The 19,178-nt window shown below is 37.3% G+C and overlaps 2 protein-coding genes across 8 annotated transcripts in view; one reads left to right on the forward strand and one right to left on the reverse strand.

Annotated features, from left to right (window-relative positions):
- CLTA (clathrin light chain A) overlaps positions 1–4,285 on the forward strand; it is a 28,286-nt gene extending 24,001 nt beyond the window's left edge. The window contains exons 5-7 of one of the 4 annotated variants that reach the window (XM_060763733.2): positions 47–100; positions 2,662–2,697; positions 3,828–4,285. In XM_060763733.2, coding sequence (XP_060619716.1) covers positions 47–100; positions 2,662–2,697; positions 3,828–3,999 — 262 coding nt within the window. In that variant the 3' untranslated portion in view covers positions 4,000–4,285. The remainder of the gene's footprint in view (positions 1–46; positions 101–2,661; positions 2,698–3,827) is intronic. The other 3 variants (XM_060763734.2, XM_060763736.2, XM_060763737.2) reach the window with 3 other exon arrangements.
- Positions 4,286–5,404: 1,119 nt separating this feature from the next.
- The window catches only part of GNE (glucosamine (UDP-N-acetyl)-2-epimerase/N-acetylmannosamine kinase), a 51,674-nt gene continuing 37,900 nt past the window's right edge, over positions 5,405–19,178 (reverse strand). For all 4 annotated transcript variants that reach the window (XM_060763729.2, XM_060763731.2, XM_060763730.2 and 1 more), the window contains exons 7-12: positions 18,471–18,681; positions 18,204–18,333; positions 14,091–14,312; positions 12,918–13,100; positions 11,126–11,242; positions 5,405–8,742 (exon numbers count right to left, since the gene is read on the reverse strand). In XM_060763729.2, coding sequence (XP_060619712.2) covers positions 8,507–8,742; positions 11,126–11,242; positions 12,918–13,100; positions 14,091–14,312; positions 18,204–18,333; positions 18,471–18,681 — 1,099 coding nt within the window. In that variant the 3' untranslated portion in view covers positions 5,405–8,506. The remainder of the gene's footprint in view (positions 8,743–11,125; positions 11,243–12,917; positions 13,101–14,090; positions 14,313–18,203; positions 18,334–18,470; positions 18,682–19,178) is intronic.

Here is a 19,178-nt window from a genome sequence, read left to right on the forward strand (position 1 = left end):
TTCTCTCCTGCCTGCTTGCCTCTTCTGTGGACCACTTGCCACCCAGGGTGGCAGATGAAGCTTTCTACAAGCAACCCTGCGCTGACGTGATTGGTTATGTGTATGTTGCCTAACTACTGGTTATTTGTCTGCTCCATTATCCATCCGTTTCAATTAATACCTCTAATCCGCAATGCTTATTGTGGCCAAAGTGTCCCAGGATGAACCACTCCTAGCAGAGTAGCATGTTCTGTGGTAGATCATATTGAAAGAATATTGCCATAAAGCTTCTAGGATACATTGTTCTGCACATGCCATTGTCCACCACAGGTTGGCAGGCTACAACCAAGCTTAGACTAATCACAACCATTATATTCAACATTCCAATGGCCATGATAGTAACACATACCCAATCCTGGGAAATCCTGACTTTTTATTTTTACTTGTACACTTTCTCCATACATTTGATTTAAAGTTAACAAGACACAATGAATTGCCAAACTGACCAGATGCTTAGCTTCCAAAATGTCAGTATTCTTTTACAATTTATAATATGACTTCTCATGTTATGGATGAGGTACATCCATTTATTTCTCTACCCAAGGAGCAGTCCAAAGGAATATTGAAGAATAGGGAAATATTGAAGGTGATCTATGCCATAACTGAAATATTGAAGTACAGGTGTAAATGGCTTGCTGCCGAGCCATTGCTGTGCTCCAGTAGCATTCTCCAAAAAGAAGTGCAATCCTCCCTCCACGTTTAGTTTAAACTTTGGTGGGTTCAGTTTTTAACTGAGAGCAGAAGCTGAGGGTATCGGCAGCTAAGAAGGGGATGGGACACGAGAGCATATGGAGGGAGGGTGGCCACTCATTTATTCACTTGGATAGGAGGAGGGAAGGAGATAGATGCCACGGCTGTTGTGAAAAATCTCTTTGAATGCTGTTCTATTCCTTCTTGAGAAGGATGTGACACTAAAGGAGATTTTTTGTAGCAGTAGTTTGTACCATACATTATTGAGGGCTTAAGATACTGCATTTTTCCTCTTTTGTGGAGATCCTACACCCCTAATCATCACAAAAGTTGAAGGCCAGCTGTACTACAAATTATATTGAAAACTAAACACTCAATAAAATGCAGTTCTGAGTTTTTTCTCTCAATATTTTAGGATAGTGGTTCTCAACCTGTAGGTCCCCAGATGTTTTGGCCTACAACTCCCAGAAATCCCAGACAGTTTACCAGCTGTTAAGATTTCTGAAGGCCAAAACCCCTGAGGACCTACAAGTTTAGAAACACAGCTTTTGAGATTCTCGGTTATTTTCAGTCTCAATTAGTGCTGCCCCCTTGTGCTCTTTAGAAATATTAAGATTGCAGGAAGTATGTAATGTACAAGTATTAATAGATCTCCTTGCATAGTATTCTGTAGCTGGAACTTTAAAAAAAACTGTCCTGAAAAATGAGTTGGGCTTAATGGTTTTACAATGTCTTGCAATCAGTTAAATCCATCGACCAGAAGGAACCTCTGATTGCAGAAGACATATCTCTAAAGAAACTCACTAAGCAAATTAATATCCTTTAATATCAATGTGATCCAAAATATTCCAAGACTCCTATAGGATAAAAAATAGATGAGGCAGAATTTTCTCACACTTTGTACCATACAAAATAAGCCCAGTTTCCTGGAAGATGTATTCTTTTAACACTAAGATTAGATTAGTTCAGTTGGTTTGCCTGCTAGCTTATACAGACATGGCCATTTTCATGTGAAAAGTGCATTCATCTTTGAAATTGATACAGTTGACCCTGCACATGTGGAGGATTATTTACACTTTGGAATCTCTAGGTCCCCCAGTACAATTTATGGTCAACTTCACACTGGTGCACCTAGTGGTTTCTAGAGAGATGTTCTCTTGGATTTTAAAAATGTGATTTTTCATTTGCGGTTTTTTCCCACTTTTGCAGGGGTCCTGCACCCCTCACTCCAGTGGATTGGGAGGGTTGTCTGTGTTCTGAAATAGAAAATCATCTCATCCAGCCCAGTTATCAAGCTGTGTGGCTTAGTTCTAGCTAAGAATCATTAACAGGAAAAATTGTAGAAGAAACAGTGAGAAGGAAGTGCAGCGGGAATAAATGGCAACAGTCCCTTTCTTCATGAACTACTTGTCAAAATCAGGAATCAGAGAAGTGGCCATTGCAGGCTGTAATTAACTGACAAGGTACCATCCAAATGATAATCATTTGAGAAGATGAAGTACTGATTTGAATTACGTTAGTACTAGAGCCCCTGCTCTGATCCTGTTGAGTATTTCCAGTTTCATGGCCTGCTTATATCAGCAGGAGTGTGTATGACAGCACCTGGGGAAATTGATGGTTCTTGTGTACAAGTGTCTGTTTTTGGCTTTTTAAGTTTGTTGAGTGAGAGCACGGGCAAATGACCCAGCCTTGCGAAACACATTTGCCTTTGGAGTTGATGTGGAAAGACTATTTCCTGTAATCAGTTGGGAGGAAATGGGGAACAGTTAGGGCAGGTGCTGAAGTATAAATCTGAGAGCATGTTTCCCAACTGTTGACAGTGCTGCAAAGTGCATGTCTGGCCAGCTTTACTTATCATCTGCATTATGCTCATTTTCATTTTCTATATCTGACTTAAACTCTCCTTTTTTTTTGTTTCTCTTCACCTTTAAGCACAAACATAAACCATCCTTGCTACAGCCTAGAACAGTTAAGTAAACTCTTCACTGCCCTTTAAGTGTCTTGTCCCATGAAATAGCAGTGTTGTAGTGATCTTTGTCATCAGTGATGTCTGTACAATTCTCTCATCCTTGTGATCTGTGCTGAACTTCATGGGCTCATCCACATTGCTTTTTCTTTTCCTTTTACTATGCTGCTTGTTGAAATAGTTGAGAGCTTTGCTCGTCTCCCCAGAATGGCGGAGGTGGGCTCATGCTTCTGTGTGGGTACCAAGGTTTCATTATTTTCATCATTTTGCTACTGAAAAATGGAATTTGTTTTATGTTCAAGCAATGCAGTAGTATTGAAAAGAGTCTGTTAATTCTTAGATGTCCATTTTGCACCTGTATGTATGGATGAAATGAACAGGCAGGTATCCTCTGAACTGGCTTTTCATTGATAATGCCCTGCTTCAACATGTATTGTCAAATGCATAGCTTTGTTTTGCAACCTCTGCTTTTCCTTATAGAATCGGGGACATAGAATTGTCATATTGCTTTATACGTATTGCACCCTGTGGGTCTTGGATGTGGCTTCAAAGGTTAAAGGATAATTTAATACCCACACTCACATATTTTCCACCCGGAAAGTTAGCTTTTGCTGTGTCAAATGAACCCATGCCCCTTGTAGAACTGGGGCATGGATTCATTTGTTAAGGAGTTTGGGTCTTGTCTGCCCAGTCCAGTGCGCCTTTGTGCTTTGGATCTTTGCACACCTATTTGTGTATGTAGCTCCCAACATAAGATAACCACCAGTTATGTAATTAAATTTTTTACTTGCTGGTAAAAATAAACTCAGACTGCATATAACTGCATTGAATGCTCAATAGCACTTCTAAAGCATTCTTAAGGTAGCTCCGAACTTAGTGTTTTACTTACAGAGTCTGAGACTGCATTCCACTCTTAAACCAAACACTTTCTGTAGCACTTCTCCATTCCAGTCTGTCTGACAACATCTCTTTTGTCAGGACGCTGTGGGGTGGAGGAAGTGGGACATCCTCAATATGCTACAATTCTTGTGTTATCCACCCAATGAAGCTGGAAATAAAAGGGAAGCAGGCAGAGTGAAGGGATAGGAAATGTGCCTAGCTGTGTTTAAACATGGTGTTGCCTTGGTTCTAGGGCGGCGGAAGAAGCCTTTGTCAATGATGTGGATGAATCGTCCCCTGGCACCGAGTGGGAACGTGTGGCTCGGCTCTGTGACTTTAACCCCAAGTCGAGTAAGCAGGCGAAGGACGTGTCCCGCATGCGCTCAGTCCTGATTTCACTCAAGCAGGCTCCGCTGGTTCGCTGAAGGAAAGGCACACACAACACTATAAATGCAATATCTTTTAACTTTACTCAGAGAAACTGTGTTTGCAGTAATTGGATTAATTATGTTTAAATGTTTTTGTTTTTGGACCAAACCTCATGACGTATTTAGAGTTTGATCATTGTTTTGTGATTGCATGTTCTTCCCTCATTTGAGCCCTCCTGGTGTCCAGACTGGGAGGTAACTTGCAGAATCATAATCTCTGTGCTCCCAGGCACTGAGATTTCACTTTCAACTGTACTGATATTAAAGGTCTGTTTAAACAGCACTTGTGTGTGGGGACTTAAAAATCCAGTGACTTTTATACTGCTTTAAAAGATACTAGCTTTGTAAACTGTGTACCTAAAAATAGATTCTAGTTTTGAACACTTAAGAACAACTGACTACAAAAAAGCAAAGCAGAAAAACAGTCTCTCTCCTGTAAAACAAGGTATTTATATTTACTGGGGTCTAATGTGCCGTTGAATTTAATGCATATCTCAATTATGAAAACCCTAAAACCAAAAGAAATATTTGCTGCTGAATGTAATGCAGTGGCAAAAAGTGCACTCTTTGTAATTTGGCCCAAAAAAGGTATGCATTACACTTGCTGCCTGCTTAGAATTACTTCTTTAAAAACAAAAGTATTAGAACACCAAAGCTTCCAGCAATGGGAAAGAAAACCTTGGAGGGCATCTATGATGCAGAATGAATTCACCTTAACTGCCTTTGTTCAGTGCTATGGGACCTGGGGGCTAGTTTTACAAGGTTTGGAGCTTTCTCTGCCAAGGAATGCAGATTCCCCACCAAACTACAAATCCCAGGTTTGTATAGCATGTTTGTTGAGCCATGGCAATTAAATTAGTTTACATCCTTCAAATAGGAGCTTCAGGTTCTCCTGAAGGAGCTTCCCTTTTGCTCAGCACTAGCGCAAATCTAATGTGCACTCTAATTTTGGCAAAGTAATGTAGGCAAAAAGGGTGAGAGCATTAGATTTGAGTAAAGGAGTGTCTTCCTTTTTGCCACTGCAAGAGGTTTTGTTTCTTACAACTCTGTTTCACCCAAACAGCTTTAACTCCTGGTAGCAAGGCTCTGGGATTTTATTATACCTACCTTATTTTCATCTGCTAGCTTAATTTAGGGAAGTCTTCCTTTTTTGTCTCCTGCTCTTAGCTGATGTTTGTAAAAGGAGAAAAAAGGTTGCGTGTGAGAGAGATGGTTAAGCATAGGTTGGGCAGATGTGATGTATAATCTGTCTTGTGGGGGTGGTGAAGTCTTCTTAATGAGTAGGATTGTTAGGTCTGGGACCTGAAGGCTCTTTAACTATTTAAAGTGGCAGTGAAGGGGGAAATATATAAATCTGGCTTGGGATTCTAAAAATGTAGAATCATCATAAAAGGAGAAACTGTTATCAAAGACACTTGAACATGATGATTTATTCAAATACAAGTGTGATATTGTCCTCAGTCTGTCTCTGCTACCTAGCTGTAATTCAGGCACAGTGCAATATAAATGATTGACAGGGATGCTTGATGTTCTGTTAAAGACTGTCAGAGACAATACGTACAGAAAGAAAAAAAAATGGGTAGGGTCTATGAGGAGGAAAAAAGAGCAAGTTGCCGAATTTGGTGCTTTTCAATCTCGGGATTCCCACCTCCCTTCAGACAGGTAATTGTATTGCAAACATCTCTGGTATCATCTTACAAGTGTAAATCTCCTGAAGTACAAAAATGGATAACATGGAACAGCACTGCCTCTAATTCTAGAAAACGGATGTATTGTTCTGTTTGTAGACAAGACAATATTGCTATGAAGGTAGCCATAGCTCATCCCCTGTCTCAAACAGGCAGTGAAGTCGTGAAAGATGTCAGCATGAGCCAATTATTTTTCTGTTGAGCACATTCAAAATACTAAATCCAGAGGATTTTCAGTTTCTTGCCAGCATTCTGAATCAAGAAGCCACTGCATGTCTCCCCAGGCCTATAAAAGACAAATCCAAAATGACAACCCAGCTACATATTGCATAATGATCAACCCCAAAACTGAACTAGGATGTCCCTGCAGCTATCAATTTACAAGCAAGATGGGGACACGCTACAACATTCACTTAACACATTTGCACTTTCATCCGGTACTGAACTTGGAGATGCCTGTGCTCATGAAGAGAGCTACCTACAATATTACTTTCTGTATATTTTCAGGCAGATAGATGGGGGATCAATAACTGTTTCATGGCAGCTAGATCCTATTTAGCTTACTTAAAGGTGGGTTGTACTCGGAGTAGCAGCAAACAAAGACAACATTACTTAAAATTATAGTATACTTTTGGATAAGTTGACCTAGATAAGTTGAGGGCAGCTTTTGGGGCAATTCCGTAAGTCTGCAGAGGGGAAAGGATCCCTTTTGCCTCAGGAGGCTAGTGTCCCTTACTGTCACTGCCATTCTAAATCCCAGACATTTAAAAAAGTCAGAAATGGTGAAAGAGATTTGGTGTTATTACTTCTATGTTCTGCCCAAGTGGCCAAAGTTCTCATCTTTTGCTAATGTACTCAGAACAGAGTTCAGGTAAATACTTTAATGAACAAATTGAGCCAGGGTTTTTGGGTGACTAGATTATTCAGATTTCTACATAAGTACAAACAGTAAATGCATGTTATTTAAATAATATCACACATTGCCAACTAAAATTAGCAGAAGTTTTTAGGGCCACATAGTCTACTTCCTTGGAGGCAAGTAGAGCAGTCTTGGGGATTCAGAAAGGTAGAGCATGCAGATATAGAAAGCTATATAATTGCACCTTCCAGAGTCACAATCGTATGTTCCTCAAGCCTCCAAACTGCACTGCCAAGTATTTGAAGAAGTGGGCCATGAAACTTCAGTTTTAAAATACGTCTTAGTCTTAGAGATCCTATGCAACTCCTTGTTACGCTAAACATGGCTACCCCTTTGAAAATGAAAACAATTCCTGTGCTCTTAGAATGGTAGTCTTCAGACTTATTGTTCAGTATTTGGGAATGTCATTCTATCACACTTCATTCTTAACATGCCTTTAAAACCAACTTAAGAAACTGTCTTGCATTGTCTTATTAAATGGGTCTGCTGATTTTCACTGCACAAGGTAGCATAAATAGATGTGTACTTGGCGCAACCACGTAAATGGCATCCTCAATCAAACCAGGGCACACAATCATCATAGCATTCCAGTGAGTCTTCACCTTCAAGTCTTCAAGTGTTTTGAGACCATGCACTCTCAACTACTACATGTGAACTGCAAACATAATTCAAATATTGGCATTGCCATAGTGGTGTACAGAAGAAGTCATTCTTAGTTTAAGGAAGCATACTTAAGTTCCCAGTCTCAAAATAACTTTAGTGAGGCTATTATTGAGGTGGGTACATCATAAAGCAGAGTGGCAAAAAGGTATTTTGGTGTACAGAAACAACTGTGCTGCTAAAATTGTGTGACATCTCTGAAATCCAGTTGTAAGTGTAGGATTTAGTTTGCCAACATTCACAAGGCAGATAATTGCATATCAATATGCCCCTCTCCCAGTGCTCCCAAGGCAAATGCCTAACTCATCTCGATCAATGAGTAAAAGCAGCCTGTGGCACTGATTGTTTCCCCAAGCAATAGGAGAGCTCTGATTAAAAAGCAAGATCAGAGACCTTTTAATATCAATATTAAAGATATACGTAGGACAAAGAATGAGAGAAAAGAGAGTAATTACACAAAATTCTGATTTATGGAATATTGTGTGAGTTAATGAAGAGTTACTGAATTTGACATGCCATACAGTATTTCATTTGTTTACATCATCTTTGGAAAATAATAAATAAAAAGATTTTTTTCCTCTTAAAAAAGGATATGAATTAGATAGGTTGCATTTTTACAAAAAGATACAATCACAAGCAACTTGAGGCAAAATTAGTATTTTGGCACACTTACCTATATGTAAGTTCTTAGATGATTTCTTATAAGTGTACCATACGTCCGTTGACTAATTTTCTCAATAAGGATTAATATTAATTTAGCAAATAAATACATAGATGATCACTGCATGTTCTAGAATGATATGGTTGTAGTTTCATCAGACAGAACATGGTTTTCTGTTTCATTCTCCAGATGAAAAACAGTTAGATACACATTTGTAAGGAAAATATATTTCCTTTTTTAATGACTATTCCAGTGTTTGACTACTGAAATAAGTAAGTAATGGCTAATCCAACAGGAAAAACCACAACCAAGACAAAATAAATTTCAACCTCTATAATCTTTAGGCACCCTCTGGAATTGTTTACTATCGTAAAAGTTTGTAAGAGGATTTTATCTGCAAACTACCTTTCCAGTATCCTTTGACCTTCCATCTTATAAATGGAAATGCACATAAAAAGGAATATTTGGGGACAAAACCATTTTTCATTACTTCTTATGCTGCCTAAAAGATAACTTGAACCAGTAAGAAATCTTTTTGCACAGAGCGACTATAAACTGCTGCATCCGGTTTCTACTTTAATATATCCTGCGTGTTGTATAATCCAGAACCATGCTAGCAGCTCCAAGCAGGGCAGGATCTACTAAGTCTGAGACAACCACATCCACCGTCTGTGCAGAAAACAAGGCCCGCTGTTGGATCACTTCTTTCACAACGCCAACATAATGGCTTGCCAAGATGCCAGAAAGTATGACAAGGGAGGGGTTAATGGTGTGCAGAATATTCACCACTCCAAGGCCCAGTGCTTGTCCAGCTGTAAGAGCACAAAAAGAAAGAAAATCCTGGATTTAGTCAAGAAGTGGGAAAAATGTAGTTAAGAAAGGAATTACTACGTCCAAAATAGCCTTGTCTCACTGTCATTTGATTTTGCAAGCTTCTTAATCCACTTCAGAGGCAACAACAGCAGAGTGAACACAAACACCGTGCAGAGTTGCACCTTTCTCACACTGTGCTCAACAGTCCAGAACAAAACTACTGCCTGCTTTATTTAAGGACAAGACTAACTGAGATATGACAAGTTGACAATAAGAGCCCTACCTAATGTCATGGTTTAAAAAATGTGGCAAATAGTGACTCAGAAGATGACACTCCTTGTTAGGTAGAGAAGGCTTTCCATCTCTACAGAAAGCCTTTCTTATATTTAGTACTTCCTAGAACAAGTTTGGGCACCCTGATATCCACCAACCAAAAAAGCACAAAAGATCAAGAGAACGAATAACAAGCCCAGGATTATGTCTTGGAACAAGAAAACATGAACTGAGCTAACAGTTACATACAAATCCACTCCTGGTTATCAATTATATTTTTTTATTTCAGCAACAAATTTGTGGGAGAAGTATCAGTTTATTGGGCTACTATTATACAACTGAGACCCAGAAATGTTTCAATCTATTATTATTACAACAACAACAACAACAACAATTAGATACACAACAAGATTAGTACACAGCAAACAAGATCACTATCCTGGCTTTTGTATTGGATCACACGTCTGACACTTCCCAAGTGTGCAGGACTGTGTAGTGTATAGGCGAATAATGTGTGCAGATGTGAGTAAGGTGGCCTTTTGCAGCTGACAGTAATTTTTGTCAGCAACAATTGTTTACAAGTGCAGCCAAAGGTCTTTAGGCACGGCACCGAGTGTGCCAATCACCACTGGGACCACCTTTACTGGCTTGTGCCAGAGTCTTTGCACTTTGATCTTTAAATCCTCATATCGTGTAAGCTTTTCCAGTTGCTTCTTGTCAAGTCTACTGTCGATTATTATTATTATTATTATTATTATTATTATCATCATCATTATTATTATTATCATTATTAACAACTTTATTTATACCCTGCCTTTCTCCCCATGGTGACTCAAGGCAGCTAACAATTCCACACTAGACAAATTAAAAAAAAAAGCAATACAAAAGTTAAAAAATAATTAAATAGTAACAGTGTGGTAAAAACAGAATTAAAATACAATAAATACACTTAAAATGGCCTTTTAAAAAACTACTGCATGTTACCCAGTTGTCTTTTATAAGATTTTAGGCAACCTACTTAATAAAACAATTTTTAAAAGTTATAATAAAAAGAGTCCTAGAATTCAAGACTCGTGAGGATCGGAACAAGGAGAGAGTCCTCATCAAATTGTACCGGTACAACAAGGAAGACCTCTGCCCAATCCAAAATAAATATATACATGCAGTATATGTAGTAATGTATTGGTTGCTTTGAATGGAGTATGCAAATATTAGGTTTAATTGGTTCATGTGATAAGAGAAAATCATCTCTTTTTTGAAATGTGACTGAATGGAGTTGTTATGGAGGTAGTTAATCACTCAAAGTATTGAGCATTTAGGGCAACTAGAAGCTGAACTTGAGTTGGGAGGTAAGGCTTGTTTATACTCGACTGATAAAAGCTGTTATTCCAGGAGTAGATGAAAATACACCCTCTCCATCCCAAAATGCCTCTGCCCTGGCCTCAGAAGGAAGAAAGAAAAGGCAGTATCTGCTGAACATAATGCCCTCCCATACTATCATCCCCTTTTCCTCAATTAAATTATAGGCTTGAAGCAGAGTACGCTTCTGTTTGTTCTTTTACTTGTAAAGTGTCTTGTACATTGATGGCATTACAACACTACAACTACTATTAGATAATAGACAATGGTGATGGTAGCAGTGTTTCCCCTTTCTCCACATCACAAAGCTTTTCATATTCTGCCGAGACTTCAGAAAACATTTTAGCTACAGGTAGAATGTGATTTCTGTGAGACCAGGTTAATGCATTCAAAGAAAGAAAGAAAATAAAACAACAATCAGAAGGCGATCTAATTGACAATGTTAGATTACTTCTGCTATCTTGAAATGTATGATCTCAAGAATTCATAGATTTACAAAAAAAAAATGCTTTATTTTCTTCCACTTACAGATGCCCTTTATAAACCAGGCATGTTATGTTAGGGCTGTTTGCTCACCTGAAGGCTTTACTACATCTAGGCAAAGGCCCATTTTTTATTGCTAATGTTACTCTGCACCAGGCGTTGAATGTGGTCAGTGCTACACCAATAGGAAGCAGAGTTGCCACATCATACTTGTTATCACAGACAGGAGTCTCAAGTAAGATTTATGGCTTCCATTTGTATTCTTACCTGTTCTGATAATATGTTCAGCTTTAGGATTCCCCAGTTTAGCTGCTTGGATCAGATGTACAGCAGTTACTACTTCTTCCTTCTTTACAGACATCCCTCCAACTAACAATGAATCCTCTGAAGGAACAAAAAGGATAGAAAGAAGGAAGGCAATAATGACTGAGAAATGAGAACAACCTGGATATTATAATTCACCAATCATAAGACCAATCTGAGGCCACAGAGTGAAGAGGAGACAGCCAGGAAGTCCATAGTGTCTCATCCACCATCAGTTGGGAGCCCCTCCCTCCAACTTCAACTGCCACTCTTGAGGCCTCAGAGTGAAGAGGGGACAGCCAGGAAGACACAGCACCACCATGTCTTGTCCACCAGCAGTTGCGAATGAGCTCCGGAATTGATGGAAGGACAAGTGATAATAGGGTCGTAACACCAAGCAAATATTATCCAAATTTAAGCTATTTGGCCAGAAACTGAAAAGAATAACAAAGAAACATATATTTTGACAAAGGGTAGATTTGCGTGAAATCCAAAGAGTGGATCAATGACAAACCAGAAAAAAGGAATAAAAGAAAAGGAATAAGACCAATCGATGTATTGTTGAAGGCTTTCATGGCCGGAATCATTGGGTTGTTGTAGGTTTTTCTGGGCTATATGGCCATGTTCTAGAGGCATTTTCTCCTGACGTTTCGCCTGCATCTATGGCAAGCATCCTCAGAGGTAGTGAGGTGATCTACCATTCCCATCAACTTTAACATTGTACTATTCTGTTGAATCACCTGGTTGGCTTGCATTTCAGATACAATACATTAGGAAACGATGGACTCAAATAACCCAGTTTCTTTCAGCAGGGTCTTTGCCCACAGTGGGTGTGCTTGATCCTACTTCTGTCAGCATTGAAATATCTTGCTATTATACAGCACCAGGAAGTCAGTAGGTTCTTTTATATCTTCTATATACTGTACAGAAAAGCTATTTTTTCACAGCCGGAAGCAGTTCAAAGTGATATAGCGTGAGAGCACAACTTGAGGGACATGCATGCCTGACAGTGTTTAACTTATCCATGGTCATTTGAAAAGAGGCAGCAAAAATAAACATGACAAACTTCAAAAGTACTACTGTGCTTAACAATGTAAATGACAGGTTATTTTAATTTTACAATGCATAATAACCATTCTCCCAAAACCAGGATCTGCCACAAAATATGACACTTGAAATCAGAAAAGCATTATTGCAGATCTGTAAGAAAAAGGCTAGTCCCATTAAGGTAAGCAAGTTTCTTTGGTAGCAATTATTTGTTGGCTGCAGGTCAATATACCTGGAATATGACGGTCAACTTGAAACAGCTTCCTTGTGGCACATTATCTAATACAGATGAGTTTGTGTTAATTTTCTTCAATCACATGATGAATTTTCAGAATAATACATACATTCCTAATATCGTTAAGAGACATATGCTGATTTACCTCTCAAACAATAGCTTGACTTGGCTATGAGCAGCAAAATTAATTGAGAACAAACTGCTTCTGAAAAACCTGGCAGTCCTTGTTTAAGAACCCATACAAAGTGATATCCTGACATTTGATTATTTAAAACAAGGATTAAGAGCATATGGTTCTTTAGATATTTGGATTCCACTTCCCATCAGAGTATATAATGAGAGGTGATGGAAGCAGCACTCCATTCACATCTGGGGTGTGGAGCAAAGGTTCCCTACCTAATTTCAATGTGTGTATGTACCGGACTTTTAGAACATATGCATTACATGCATGTGATATAATCAACATGTACCTACCATCATGCAATTTTTTAGCTTCTCTTTGCAAGGCTATTCCAGAAGCGTAGGCTTCTAAACATCCATGGCTCCCACAGAGGCACTCTGGTCCATCGAGAGCTACCATAATGTGCCCAAGTTCAGCAGCGCAAAAAGAGCTCCCATGAATCAATTCATTTTGATGAATGATTCCACCACCAATACCTGAAAGGTAAAGATAGCAAAAGATTTTCATCCAAATAGCAGGACCTGAAGGCATGCAGAAAACCTGTAACTCCTACATGATTTTCCAGTTGTACATAAGAAAAGGGCAAACAACATTCTCTTTGCTACTTAATGCAGAAACAAAAAGCAGGTGACACATACCAGCTTTTGGACAAAATAGTACCAGGATTCTTTTTGTTTCAAAATCATACGTCTTATGCTATGTATCCCATATTAGTATTTCAATAGATGCAACCGAACATATTAGGATACAAATAAATCCAGATATCACTTGTGACTACCATCTGTAAACATGCAGTTTATCTTTTCTATTTTTAGAATATAAATACAGTGACGCCTATGAACTTTAAGTAAAAGGATGCACATGGAAGGGGATACTTAGTGTTCTATTCTTAAACCTACTGCAATTTAGTCTACATCATAATTATCCACAATACTGCCTAAATAAACATTTGCTCTTTTCAGGCTTTTTAACTTTGAAAATGTCAGTTATTGCTAGTCTAACATTAAAAAAGCTATGCTTGAATTAGTCTTAACATTGAGCCCCTGAGGCTAGTTTCACCACTGTAACCAAGGAAGTTATTGCCAATTCAAAACTGTTAAAACCTAAACATATATAAACATTGAAATAGAATTAAATACGAACAGTATTAAAAAATAGATAGTTGAAACCCTAGCACTCTCATACTTGATCTTAAAAACCTCCTTTAAAAGCTTGATTAAATAAAAAGGTTTTAGCTTGCCACTGGAAGGACAGCAAAGAGGAGGCCATCCTGGCTTCCCTGGGAAGAAAGGAGTTCCAGTCAAGGGGCAGCCTCCAATAAGACTCATTCTCTCGTTCGCATCAACTTAGCTTGCAATGGAGATGGGACTGAGAGAAGGACATCTCCTGAGAATCTTAGGACCTAGGGCAGGTTCACACAATCAACCCAATACTAGCTCTGTGTTGGAATTTGGTCTGAAAGGTACCTGTCCCAGTGATGAGCGTTACAAAGTTTTCTACTCCTTTTCCATGCCCAAATTTTCTCTCTGCAAGAGCTGCACAGTTGCCGTCGTTGTCAACCCACACTGGCAAGTGCAGAGCATCTGATATGGGAGTCCGTAAGTCAACAGAACTCCATTCTTGAATAAGTTTTGTGGAATGGAGAACAACACCTTCTCGAGGATTTACTCGCCCACCTGTAGAAATGCCTGAGTACCAAGGCACATGTCAAAAAGAAAAAAGGTATTACACCACTGCTTTGATTTGAGGGGGGAGGGGGCTTTAAATAAGCATTCACTGTCATACAGAAACAAAACAAGCTCTTCTAACCATCATTTGTGTCTCTTAAGAGTACATCTGGTAACTTATTCAACATCTGGTAACTTATCTGGTTACCAGATCAACATCTGGTAACTTATTCAAACATCTGGTAACTTATTCAAAGAGCCACTGTGGTGTAGTGTTTTGAGTGTTGGAATACTACTACTACTACTACTACTACTATTAATAATAATAATAATAATAATAATCTTTATTTATATCCCGCCTTTCTATCCATGGGGACTCAAGGCAGCTAACATTTATCCACACTAGACAGTTTAAAAAGAGCAATACAAAAGTTTAAAAACGAATTAAAGTAACAGTGTAGTAAAAACAGAATTAAAATACAGTAAATACACTAAAATGGCCTTTCAAGCTGCATTATATAGCACTGTAGATGGGGTGTGGAAACCAAGGAAACTCACTGAGTGCCCCTGGGCAAGTTACTCTTTCTTAGTCTCAGGAGAAGACCATACTAGGCTCATTCTGAACCAATCTTACCAAGAAACTCTAATGATTGGTTTGACTTAGGGTCACCATGAGCAAGAAACAACTCAAAATATACATTCACATTTGCATATAATAAGAAATTGCCTTAGAATGTACCCACTTCGCAGTCTGCATTCACATTTTGACCATTCTTCATTGCTTTGTCACCATAGATAGTAGTAACACTGAAAAGATCAGCAGAAAAACTAAAAGGAGTGTGACTGAGACCCGATCTACAGTGCCATATAATATCCAGATTATCTGACAGTGTAGACTTATATAATCTGGTTCAAAGCGGATAATATGAATTATATCAGCAATAATCTGGATTATATGGCAGTGTATATCAAGCATGAGAAGCTGATGAAGAACTAGGTCTCACCACACTCTTAACTCCTTGTACTGTAAATAATGTGTGTGTGTTTTTAGCTACTTTTTTAAAATTAGAATTTTATTAATTTTTATATAGATTACAACGAAAGAGTGAGAACAATAAAGTATAGGAAAGTGAGGAAATAAAGAACAAAAGAGAAAAAACAAAAAACAAAAAAGTATACTAAAATCCCAAATAACCCCTAAAAAAAACTCTACAAAAATACACAAAAAAACACACAAAAAAAGAAAAAAAAATGACTTCCATTCCATCTTCTTGGATCATATCTTCTTATTATTCAAAAATATAAAATAAGTTCAAAAAGAAATTGTCTCTCTTGTTTCTTATTTTTCCAAATTGTCCAGATATTCATGGAGATTATCCCAGTTCGTTCTTCTTAGTATCATACCTGTATTTTTCTTCAACAAAAAAGTTAATTCATCCATGTCCTTTATTTCTCTGATTTTTTCCACCCATTCCTGTACGGGTGGTACTGAGTCTTTCTTCCATTCTCTAGCAAAAACAATTCTAGCGGCAGTCGTCATATATGTAAAAAGTCTATCCTCTTGTTCCGTCAGTTGTAGATCTAAATCTGTAAAACCTAACAAATAATACTCCGGTTTTCTTATAAATGTTCTTTTAAAAATCTTTTGTGTCTCTTCATGAATTACCCTCCAAAACTTTACTGCTTCTTTGCAAGTCCACCACATATGGTAGAAGGAGCCAACCTGTTCCAGGCATTTCCAACACTTATCAGAAACTGTTTTATACATTTTAGCCAATTGTTTCGGTGTGGTATACCATCTGTGGAACATTTTATCCAATTTTCTTTTAAATCCATTGCGTATGTATATTTTAATTTTTTGTTCCACATCTGTTCCCACTCCCTCATTTGAATTGGCCTTCTTAAATTTTGAGCCCACTTTATCATACAGTTTTTAACCTGTTCTTTTTCAGCCAGCCAGGTAAGTAATGTGTTATAAATATTCGATATTACTTTCTTTTCTAATTTTAAAATTTTATCCCATGCTGTTTCCTCCCAAGAGAAGCCAAATTTTTTATCTTGATTGTAATATTCTTTAATTTGCATATAATGTAACCAAGTAATATTAGAAAATTTTTGTTTTAATTCCTCATAAGTATTAACATTGTTTGTATCTTTATTTAACAAATCTTTGTAGGTTGGCCATTTTCTCCATCCTAAAAGTCTTCGCTAATTTGCCTCCATAGGAGAGACCCATAAAGGTGTTTTAGAATAAAAATGTATTTTATATTTTTGCCATACTCTTAATAGGGATGCTCTCACAAAGTGGTTACCAAAACTCTTTTCTTTCTTTTCCCTTTCGTACCATAAATAAGTATGCCATCCTACTCTTAAGTCATTTCCTTCTATATTTAAAAAGTCTTCTTTGTTCAACAATATCCAATCCTTTATCCATATCAACGCACATGCATCATGATATGCTTTAAAATCTGGGAGGCCCAGACCTCCTCTTATCAATCAAATTATCATACTTTATTCTTGGTCTTCCTCCGGCCCATATAAATTTCAATATTTCTTTTTTCCATTTTATAAAAAGTGTTTGGCTTCTAATTATCGGGAGGTTTTGAAAAAGGAACATCAATTTCGGTAGTACATTCATCTTAATCAAAGATATACGGCCTAAAAGTGACAACTTCAGATGTATCCACTTTTGTAAGTCCTTTTGTATTTTTTTTCCAGACTTCTTCATAGTTATTCTTTAGTAATTGTCCATTTTTGTCGTGATCCATACGCCTAAATATTTAAATTTCTTGACTATTTCCAGACCTGTTTGCTCTTTAATCATGTCTTGTTTTTTCTTTTCTACATTTTTCATTAATAACTTTGTTTTTGACATATTGATTTTAAATCCTGCAACAGACCCAAACTCTTTTATCTTCTGCATCCATCTTAATATATTTTTACTTGGTTCTTCCATTATCCCAAGTACATTGTCCGCAAAGGCTCTTATTTTGTATTCATATTTACCAACTTTGGATCCCTGTATCATTTTGTCTTCTCTTATTGCCTTCATTAATGGTTCTAATGCCATTATAAATATAAGTGGGGACAGGGGACATCCCTGTCTAGTTCCCTTCAGTATATCAAACTCTTCCGTCATTTGACCATTTATTCTTAGTTTAGCCTTTTGTAAATCATATATCGCTTTTATTGCATTAGTAAATTTATCTCCCATGTCCAATTCTTGTATTAATATCTTAAAGAAATCCCAATTTAGGTTATCAAAAGCCTTCTCTGCGTCCAAGGCTAGTATGGCAAATTCTTTTTGATGGTTCTGTTCATAATATTCTATTAGATCCAATACTAGCCTTATGTTATCCTTCATAAATCTATTTGGTAGAAATCCTGTTTGGTCTTCTTCAATCCAGTTTTTTAAGAATTTTTTTACTCTCTCTGCCAATATGTTCGCAAAATCTTATAATCCGTATTTAATAAAGAAATTGGTCTGTAATTTTTAATCTCCGTCTCACAGGTTCCTTCTTTATGAATCAGTACTATTTCTGCCTTCATCCAAGTTTCCGGAATTTTCTGTTCAGTCATCACTTCATTTAATACCTTTTTAAATAAAGGTATCAATTCTTGTTTAAATGTTCTATAAAATCCAGCTGTATATCCATCTGGACCCGGAACTTTGTCTGGGTCCATCTTTTGAATTGCCTTCTCAATTTCCTCCTCTGATATCTCTTTATTCAATTGATCCTTTGTTTCCTCATCCACTTAGCTACTTTTAATTATATCTCACTTTAAAATAAACACACACACACACACACACTGTTTAGCACACTAATATATAACTAATATACTGTTTAGCACACTAATATATAATGGCGTCTTTTTGAGAGCTAGAAACTGTGTCATTTGTTAAAAACTTACCCACACCCAGAATTCTGCAGTTCAGATTTACTGCATCTGATGCAGCTTCTATACACATCTTAAGGATCAATTCTATTCTTTCTTCATAGGTTTTGGGATTCAGCTGAGTTTCTTTCTTAACAATTTCACCCTTAATGAAAGAAAAAAACCTTTAAACGTCTTTTATTTTCCCTACATACTGTCCTCCTATATTAAAGGTGACTTTTCTACAAGCAATCCCTAGGTTATGAAGAATTAACATTTAATAGATGCTTCAAAACAGTTTACCTTCATGCTAACAATTGCTACCCGGAGGTTTGTTCCCCCTAGATCCACGGCCAGTGCACTCTGGGTTTCTAGGATATGGTCAATATCTTGAGAAATGTTCTCTTTTACAGGAGGAAAGCAGAATTTCTTCTGAAGGGGTTCTTGGAGGTCAATAGATTTAAGGAACTTCAAGATTCTTGGAACAGCATTTCCATCCCCATATATTTTTGAACTATTGTTATCAGAAAAAAAAACCAAGAGGAACACATAAAGCAAGAACAGTAACACACATTACAATCCAATATTTTTTTCTCATTCATTGCTTCAGTGTGGGTCCTGACAGTTTAAGCTTAGTTTAGTGTAGGGGTCACAAAACAATTTGGCAATAGTAACAGTTTCCTCAATGTCTTCTAGAAGTGGTTTGACATTTACTCAAATATGTTGTGGAGTATTTACAGTGAACTCTACAAAAGATGTACTTCATAAAAAGAAAAATCTGCCTTTTTAGGAAGCTTTGCAAATGTTGGTTTCACATCAGTAAATATTTGATTTTATACCTATTTTATTTACTTATATACTCAGGGTCATGTAAAAATTTCTCTGACAGAAAGAGGTCCTGAGTGGAAAAGTTTAAGAAGTACTGTTGTAAATCACAGTAGGATAAAAAATAAAAATATTACTCAATCAGGAAAGAAGTCACATTTGTCACAGAAGGGCTCTTGATGTCTA

Source organism: Anolis sagrei, chromosome 2 (assembly GCF_037176765.1).
Source record: "Anolis sagrei isolate rAnoSag1 chromosome 2, rAnoSag1.mat, whole genome shotgun sequence".
Taxonomy (NCBI): domain Eukaryota; kingdom Metazoa; phylum Chordata; class Lepidosauria; order Squamata; family Dactyloidae; genus Anolis; species Anolis sagrei.